Source organism: Empidonax traillii, unplaced genomic scaffold, assembly GCF_003031625.1.
Source record: "Empidonax traillii isolate 1590-97213 ecotype Southwest subspecies unplaced genomic scaffold, ASM303162v1 scaffold1305:size162330, whole genome shotgun sequence".
Taxonomy (NCBI): domain Eukaryota; kingdom Metazoa; phylum Chordata; class Aves; order Passeriformes; family Tyrannidae; genus Empidonax; species Empidonax traillii.
Window position 1 is genome coordinate 137,388 of NW_020956498.1, and position 9,651 is coordinate 147,038.

The following is a 9,651-nucleotide window of genomic DNA, read 5'->3' on the forward strand; positions in this document are numbered from 1 at the left end:
AAGCCCTGAGCAGCCTGGGCTGACCTCAGAGCAGGTCCTGCTTCGAGCAGCAGGTTGAACTACTCAGACTTCACTCAACAAAGTCTGATCACTAAAGAGGCAAAGAAGTGGCAGTCCCATAAATGCACTCTGAATTTGGAAGGTCAGTTTTAGTGGTGTTGTGCCTGCATACAGTACAAAACACCCTGTCTGTGACTTCCATGAGCTACAGAGAGAAAACTATTTACACCTCCCCCTGTAGGGACCCACATTTTTTGGTTGCACACAAACCCAGGAACTCATTTTGATCCTTAAGGTTTAGCTTTAACACCAAACCTTCCTTTAAGAGGAAAAATAATACAGCAAACAGATTGGTTGCTAGAACAGGCAACACCATTCCGGGTGTACCTTCATTGGGTTTTGTCCTTGGAGGTTTTTAAGACCCAACTGGACAAATCCCTGAGCAACTTGCCCCGAATCTGATGTTGGACCTGTTCTGAGCAGGCAGACTGTATTACTTCTGAAGTCCCTGCAAACCTGAATTGCATTAACTGAATTGACACATCTGGTTCTGCATTCCTCTTTTGGTACATCAGCAGAAAAATTCAGGATTGCACGATTTCAAGTGTGACAACCGGGATGTTACGAGCACAGTCGTGCTGAGACACGGGAGGGAGGAGCAGGTATTTGTAAGGTACTGGTGGTCACCATTCTCTTCTGTCTGGAATACAAGAATTAAAAATAACTACTGAGCTGGCACAGGGGGGGATTTTGCAGTCTCAGCCTCTGAGGGCTTCAACCAGACTGGATCAAGCCCTGAGCAGGCTGACCTCAGAGCTGGTCCTCCTCTGAGTAGGAGGTCAGACTACAAACCCCTCAGGTCCCTTCCAAGTAGGAACTGCCCTACAATCCTATGAAAAACATCCAAAGAAGTCCAACTACAATGTATAAACTTGAGATGAAGAGACCTGCAAAACACAGAATCAGCTATCAGCCCCATCAGCTTTCTCCTCATTTCTGCTATGGCTTATCCTACTTACACAGTTGGGAAAGATCAGCTCCTGAAAGCCACTAGACAGCCCTTCCCTGTGTCAGCAGCAGCAACATTCCTGCTGTATTCCTTATTCTCCACGGCCATGTCTGCTCTTTACAAGGGTCAGAGCCCTCAGCCTGCCTCGCCAGCCCCTGGGATGGCAGATGGCAGCACACAGGCATCTCACAGCTGCTTTCTGCATGCAGAGCAAGCACAGACCAGCTGGGAAGAGGAACGCACAACTCACAACAGAACACGGACAGCAGTTGGTTTGACAGCACCTCTTCTAATTTCTCTGTTTGACAAGTTCTGTCCCCACCCCACCCCACCCCCAGTAATTCACCTTTTGCAAGAAGTCGTGGATTGCACCGGATTTTTCCTTCAGCACCTCCACCACGCAACGGGCCTCGTCCTCGGTGAAGATCATGTTCTTCATGGACGTCACGAAGTCTTTAAATTTTACTTCAGCATTCTCTGCGACACAGAGGGGAGGGTTTATTTACTTTGGACCCCGCACAGAATTATTTATTTTGCCTCGAAAACGGCACGTGATGGGGTATCATTATGCATCACATTTAATTCCAGCCTGAAATGCCAAGAAGCAAGAGGTCACGAGCGCTCAGCGAAAGCAACATCTCGCCAATTTCAATCTGATAACAATCTGCCAGCTGATAGTTTCGGGAAAAAAAGAAAATCCCACCACTTTGTTTGGACAGTTGGTAACGTTTATAGTGTCGCTAGCGAGAGGAAAAAGCAAAACACAGATTTTGGAGGAAAAAAAAAAAATAAATAGCATAAATGTGAAAAATTGAAGAGTCCCTTCCAGTGTATTTTGACAGTAATTGAAGCTGAGCTCTCAATTTAAAGGACAGGCTGGCTGAATGAGCACATGACAAGTTAATTAATTTAAAAGCTGGCCCTTTTTTTGATTACATTATATGAAAGACAAAAATATTAACTTCCAAACTTAGACCGAGGGAACTGCTGCAGAAGCAATTCAGCAGTAGGAAGATAAATCAGTAAGATCCCTCCTAATGGCTGACTAAGTGTTTAAAAGACACAAACAAGGAACAGCAATTCAAACTGAACTATGCTCTGACAAACAAAAAACAGCACTCCAAAAACAGGCTGCACGTAGGTAGGTCATTAGGTGGCCCCCTGACTCCAGGAAATGGAAACACAAGACCAAGGCATCCCATATCCCCAACAAATATTCACCAGTGCACCACAGTATTTGAAGGGATGGGAGGAACAAAAACAACAGTAATGCTTGGTTCACAAACTGTCCCAAAGATCATGGAGAAGGGTCCAGCTTTCTCACCACAGGTGCTAAACATGCCACTGAAACCAAGCTACACATCAAACCTAAACGTCTCCAGAGCCTGAAATATAAAGGAAGAACAAAAAAAGCAGCAGCGACACCAAGAAATTATCAAGTATAAAACCAAATCACTGAATAACAGAGCACGGGGAGGGAAGCACTGAGAAATTCTAGCACACTCTGCCCTAGTCCTAAATCCAACTTAGTCGTGGCCAGTGACTGCAGCTCCCGTCCCTGCTGCACTGACATCAGCAGTGATGCTGTTACCAGGAATATGCCAAGATCCTGAGACCACAAGCCCGGTTAGCTGGGAGTCTGTAGCAGCTTGGCCAGGACCAGCCCGAGCCCTGTGCTCCCTGAAGACGGGAAGACCTTGCCCTTGCACATCCAAGGAGCTTACAATTAGAATAGGGGAAGATTTCTATATCGGGATGGCAAATCCCAGCTGACACAGGAGAATTAGGAGTTCAGCGAGAAGGTCACAGCCTGCAAAGGAAATGAGAAGGGACGGGTGCACACAGCAGGCTTTGATGCTGCAGGACAGCAACATGCAGACAACGGAGGCAGAAGCACAAGAGGAGCCTCAGGCATGCTGGAATCCAACCCAGATATCACAGAGCGTCACCAGGAGGTTTTCAAGGGAGCATTTTGGAAGACAAGTCTAAAAAAAGAGGGGTTCCAAAGAGTGCAGGGAGTGACCAGGCAGCAACCTTGGAGAACCAGCTTCCTACACAAACACGAGCAGGGAATCATTGCTCGGTCACTTGGCTTCTCCCTGGCTGCCCACAAATTTGAGGGTCTCATCTCATGGCTCAGTAAGTTTGGCAGGCTTTGAGCAGATCAGTGGCCTGTTTACAGCTTCAGGGGTGGGACACAAAGCTCATTAATCACTTCAGGCATCTGTGGGAGAGTATGAGGGAAGTTCCCCCGTCCCAATCAATTCCAACCGCACCGAATGGAAAAATCTGAGTCTTGCTGGAAAGTGCCAGACTATCTCCACTGGCAATCTGCTTCAGGTAACTGTGTTGCACTGGGTCAGTCCCAGAGAGGTCCGTGAGCATCCCCAGAGAACACAGGCTGCACTCCCAGCCTCACAGACTCAACAGCCTGTGCTGAAAGCTCTGGGTTAGAGTCCATCCCTGTTAGCAATGCCTGAACTATCCACTGTAAAACTCTCTCCCCTGCATCTGTGTGGTCTGTGATCACCCATTTGCTCACTGTGGGGACACAAAAGCCCAGTCAGAGCTGAAAGGATTCAGATGGCACGAAGCCCTTTCCACAGTGCCAAAGACGAGGGAGAAAACGAGCACACACAAGGAGAGCATCCTGCAGCCACAAATGTTTTTCCTCAAATCCCTTCTTCCCAGCACGTAAGACAGGATTCCCCCTCCCCACACATTTTCCCTGCTCAGGTTTGCAAGCAGGCTATGCCTGAGTTATCAGTTTCTTACCTTTATCTGTTTCATTCTTCAGTTTCTTGCCACTGCTCTTCTGGATTCCCTCATTCACGTTGTGTTTTACTACTTCAACCGCTTCTCGCTTTTCCAAAGTGCCAGAGTCAGAATTGTCCATCAAAGGAATATAAGTAGTTGGTTGAATAAGAGGTTCATCCACCAAAACTGTAACCAGAAGTCCACAGAGTGGGTTAAAGCTTTGTAATAATTAACATCAACGTTTGTAGAAAAGGTGTATAACATATTAGAATTGGATTAAAGCATCTCTAACCTCAATAGTTAGTTATACTCTCCATTTCTGTTATCCTTCACAGCTTAACTCATTAAAGCTCTTCAGGTAAGTCCATTAAATAAAGGTCTCTAATGCATAGTAATTTAATAGCTTCAATTAAATTTCTACTTCCAAAGCTGTCTTTTAGCATTTTAACAAGTAACAGAGAAGAACCCTTACATTTTGACTTTCATTTCACTTTAATGAGGAAGTTGCACAAAGCCTCAGTGAGACCGGTTCACTTGTGGCTGTGTATGAAATCATTCAGCATCCCTAAAGTACGAGCAAAGTCCTTTGTCCCTGTTCTGTTAAGAGCTGGTACTTCACTGCCAGCATTTTCACATGGATTACATCACCTGTGAACTCAAGCACTTAGGCAGGACGTGCAGCAGGGACAGCAATCAGGCTTATTTTGCGTGCGGGCTCAACTGCTCCTAATGAAGATATCTCAGCTGTCAGAGCAGGCTTCAGGCACCATTAACATGCAGAGAGGTTCCCAGAGGTACTGCCTGACCCCGGGTCTCCACTCACACAGAACTGGGTAAGCAGCAGCCTCTGCCCAAAGAACTCTCCAGCCGAGACAAAAGGGAGAGGAAGAGCGACAGACCAGGGACAGCAGACACAGGCAGAGCTGGATGTTCTGCTTGCCCAGCTCCTGAGCCACCCTGCCTGCAGTGTCCAAGAGGTTGTGCACACAGCCACGTCCCAGCGGGAGAGCCCACTGACCCAGCCAGCCCAGCCTGCAGGGCTGATGGACAGCAGATGCCACATAGCGGCACAGGGAGAGGAGGAACTGGGTGGGACGTGGGGTTTGGGGCATCGGTGCAAAACAAATAACACATTCTTGGCTCCCAGAGAGCCAGTTATAAAACATTTCTGAGCCCTGGCTGCTGTTAAGGAGCAGAATAGGCCAGATGGACCTTTTTGTGCCACCTGCTAGTCTTTGCACTCAAGCAGCCAGCAAACACCTGCAGGTACACTGCAAGCTCAGAAGTGAGGAGAGCTCTCCTCTAGTAGAAATATCCACCATCTAATCTGGTTACCATCCTCACATTTTGCCTTCCTCTCCCTACTAACTTCCCCTCCTTTCAAAACCTCTTTAATGAGACATTTTGCAGTGCCAGTAACACCTGAAATCCCCACAGTGCTGCCTTGGCCGACCCTGGTGCCCACCACAGCTCATTTTTGCTCTGTCATTTTGGAGAGGTGGCGTTAAAAGAAAACAGCTGGTGTTCAAATTATGCATGAGCTGTTCCCCTGTAGCACTGACAGCTCAGCTTTACTGCTGCCTGAGCTGGCACTGACACTTCTTTGCCATGTACAGACAAGTTTATGGTCCCTTAAAAAAAATATATATAAAAAAAGGGCAATGCACTCATTTCCATCGGGAAAAGCACAAGAACATCCATAAATGAATCACATCCTAGGTTCCCCATCAGTAGGCTTCTTCCAGGAATCACTTGGAAGTTTTTCAGTTATATAGAAACCCTACACTGCTTGGAACCCCACCCTGGTCTGACCAGGGCCCCAAAACTGATCTGGACCCCTGATGACACGACCAAAGTATGAAGGACGCAAGGGAGCAACTCCAGGAGCAGCTCAGCAGCCTCCAACTTCCTGGCTGTCCCAGCAGAGAAGAGTCCTGAAGCTAACAAGGTGGCCTCACAGAACTTCGTAGTCACACTCCGTCCAAAAGCCACAGACACAACAGCACTCATTGTAAAACTTTAAAAAAAAAAATCAAAAAAAAAAAGGAAAAAAGCCACAAACACAGAGACACACTGAGCCAAGAGGAGACAAGAAACAGCATCTTGGCAGAGAACGAGGGATGACGAACACTGAAGGCCTTGACAGCAAAGACGAACAGTTTGTGTTGGAGCACCAGCCAGCCAACAAAAGGACAATAAGAGAGGAATGTGGTCAAAGCAAGCGGCTAAAAAAACTGCAATCTTGTTCAGGGCAGATGATTGCAGCAGTTCCAGACATGCCTTGCTTAGAGCAACTTAAGAGCCTGCTCAGCTTAGAGTATAAGTCTCCACATTAGTCCTCATTCAAGCGTGGATGTTGGGAGCCAAGAGAGCTCAGAGGGGTTCACAACATTGTCCACTGCTCAGTGGCATGAGATGCTGATAAAATTAAATAATATCTCAGGCTCAGCAACCTTTCCTACCCGGAATTCCTGTTTTTTTCAAATTAAAACTTACTATTCCACAAGTTTATTTTCCAAAGGAAGAGAAACTAAAGTATGGATGGCAAAAAGGTTTTAACAGTCGGGTTTATCTGAATTAAATCAAAGCCTGTATTCTCACCATTATCAACTTTCTGCTTCTTTGCAGAGACTTTCTTCTTCCCCGACACATTTTCTTGCTTTATCTCCTGGTGGAGCAGCACAGGTTCTTGCTTTTTGGCAGGAGGCACAACAGAATCAGCCTTACTATCTTGATCATCTGCAAGAGACAATTAAGACAATACGCTCTTCTGTACATTCTCGGCATTATTTTTTAAATCAGTAAATCTGTAATAACCCAAGTCCACTCCCAGGAAAACAACCTCACACATTTTAAATCAGAACACGAGGTTATCAACATACACACACACACACAGAGACAATTCCCAAATCAGGAGAGACCCCCAAGCCATAGGACAGTTTAGCAGAGTGAAGAGCCACAGCACCTACTGATTTTACAGACAGGAATCTCATCTGCAAGCAGAACACACAGCAATGCAAGGAACAGTTTAACAAATCCAGTGCAGATTTTACTGCGACAGAGCAGACAGCACGGGTTACCCACATTAGTTTCTCCTTTAGAAGTTTACTTTTCCCCCTCCATGAACCCACTGGGGCACTTTAAAACATACACCCCCAATAGCTACTGGGACTGTTGAGAAGCAGAAAATACAGAGTTTCCCATTAGGGAACTGTTCTTTTGAAAAGCAGTTTCTAAGTGAGAGATTTTTTTTTTTTTATCATTTTGGACAGCCTGGGCTATATTAAGATTCTCGTCAGGGCTGACTCGCACAGTGCAGGGCTCTGGTGTCAGCTCCTGTAATCAAGGCTAAGACTTAGTTGTGGCTGCCCTCAGAGCTGTGCCTGCAGACCACAATTTAACTGGGCCACAGAGATTTTTGGAGAACACCCACAAACAAGATTCGATGCTTCTTCTGTTGGTGGTGGGTGGGACTTTTTCTCTCCATTTTTTCAGAAAAAGAATTAAAAAAAAAAAAAAAAAAAAAAATCAAAATCTACCGCATCAAGCAGCAACGTGGCTCTTTTTCCTCGCTCCCTGTGCAAACCTGCCGTGCCTGCACCTCAAAAAGGGGATCTGCAAATACCTCGGGTTTCACTTATTTCTGGAACTGGGTATTTTTATTCTTTTTTTCGCTTCTATTCATAGTCAGACAACCACACTGAGACCTGGCAGCTGCTGAGGATACGGTCAAGACAGAAATGATTCTGAGCAGTTTTCGGTCTGTTCTGTGTTGGGTATTTCAGTTACAACAGCCAGACCCAGTTTTAGCATCAGTTCCATTCAATTATAGAGGTGTAGCAGGTGGGAAGCAGCTCAAAGTGCTTCTTTCCATGAATCAGCCACCACACACACCTCTCTGCACATTAAGCCTGCACTTGAACAATGATTTATTTTGCAGTCTGCTATGAGGATTCTCTAGAGGCCCTCCCTTATCAGAGCAACCATTCTTAGGACTCTTTTTTTTTTTTTCCAGAGCTTGACCTCAGAATGCACACAGCAAACATCTAGTAAGTTCTTTCAGGTAATTAAAGTTTTGACAGCTTGAGAGCAAAGCAGCCAAACCACAGAGCGAAGCAGAGATACGAGCTACTCTGTTTCGCTTCATCTTCAGTAGAAGAAAGCAAGGAGGGGAGGAGGAAAAACCAGAGCACTGCTGCCAGATGAAAACCAGGGGGGGGGAAAAAAAGCAATAGCTTGTTAAAAAAAAAAAAAAAATAAAAGGAAAAGGTTAGAGGAGGGCTTTGCCCTGGAGAGATCAGGCAGAACAGTTTGTGAGAGACAACTCTGTGGCCTTGCAAAAAAGCAGAACACGGTTTTTTTTGGCGTTCTGTGCAAGAAGCATATGCAACGTCAGATACCCATTCCATTTTTCTGCTTCTTCTGCCCAGGCTTCTTCTTAGCTGCTGTTGGTTCGGATGGTGGAGTGGGCTGTTTTGTAACAGGGACTGGATCTACTTTCTTGCCTGAAGACTTGGATCCTTCCGAGTCCTTAGTTACGTGATCATCCTGACCGGCCTTGTGCTTCTTCTCCTTCTTCTTCCGTTCCCGGACGCCGGCGGGCGCCTCGGCCGTGCCTGAGGGAACGGGGGGCACCTGCTCCTCCTCCGTGCCCAGGGCATCAGACAGCTTAAAGTCCCGAGGGGCGCTCTCAGAGTCGGACTCGTGGATGTTGCCGTTCTGGGCTTCTTTCTTCTTGTTCTTCTTCTTCTCGGTTTTCTTTTTGTCGGCCTTGGTGGGTTGGAACTTCAGGTCCCTTTTCTGTTTGGCCAGGACCTCATCGTATAAAGTCTCTTTCATGAAAAGATAGAAGAAGAGGAAGATGACTGTAATGACCACGCTAGGGATGAGGATGATAAAGTAGGTGGACTCGTAAAACTCCATTGTGCTTTTTCTTAGCTATAATTCCTTTAAAAAAACAAACAAAAAAAAAAACCTAGAGGGGGAAAGAAAAGAAAAAAGAAAAAAAAAATTAGGTTTTGAGCAGGTTTTCCCTCGATATCATTTCCTGCAGTGATTATGATAACAAAAGAAGATTTCTCATTGTTATAGAGTAGCCCTAAAGTGGCTTTAATAAAATCACCAAACTACACCATCCATGGAACAACTTCTGGAGTCATTTACCATTCCCTTCAGAAGTTGTTCACCTGGATAGGGAGAACTGCAATTTGCCAGTCTGCTGATCTGGGAAGAGGGGGCAGTTCTCCTCTTCCCTTGCTTTTTCCTCATTCTTCCTTCCACATGTGAACCTCATAAAGCTTTTGATTTCAGAAATCCATGAGACAGCACTTTCAGAGGCTGTGAAATAAGGACCAGTACATGCAGAACACCGTTTTTGGGGTTTTTTTTGCATCAATCAAACCTAATGAATTAAGATCTTTATCTTGGCAAGCGGGAGTTAAGTTTCAGCCTCCTTTTGTTCCCAGATTTATGACAGCTTCAGAAGTGGAATGAGGGGAAGAAAGGAGAGAGCCCTCAATTTTAGAATCGGGTATTTTCAAAACCTGTTTTTTGAAGTCTAAAACTCAACTTCAAACTCATGAAAATTCCATACATTTATAGGAAAAGCAGGCAGATCTGTTACTTATTTTCCACATGTAACCGTGTATAACTTCCAGGGCACTTACAGACCACCAGGATAATTTGCTGAAAACATTATGTCCCAAAAATTATTTTTTCTACTTTTTTTTTTTTAAAGGAGGAACCACAGAGTTAAAATCTGGTTTGTCCTGACCCCAAGTTAGGTTTTTTAGCTTCATTCTGACTTTTTTTTTTTTTCACCCCTTTCAAAACTAATTGCTTTGAACAGATCTGGATTTTTGCAGGAAGAATCCAAATCCTCTTCA

General features: G+C 45.4%; 1 protein-coding gene across 1 annotated transcript in view; it reads right to left on the reverse strand.

Moving 5' to 3' along the window:
• KTN1 (kinectin 1) overlaps positions 1-8,741 on the reverse strand; it is a 54,107-nt gene extending 45,366 nt beyond the window's left edge. Inside the window, exons 1-4 of the mRNA XM_027906495.1 lie at positions 8,167-8,741; positions 6,368-6,505; positions 3,785-3,952; positions 1,356-1,486 (exon numbers count right to left, since the gene is read on the reverse strand). Of these exons, the coding sequence (XP_027762296.1) occupies positions 1,356-1,486; positions 3,785-3,952; positions 6,368-6,505; positions 8,167-8,689 (960 nt within the window). The 5' untranslated portion in view covers positions 8,690-8,741. The remainder of the gene's footprint in view (positions 1-1,355; positions 1,487-3,784; positions 3,953-6,367; positions 6,506-8,166) is intronic.
• Between the last annotated feature and the right edge of the window lie 910 nt (positions 8,742-9,651).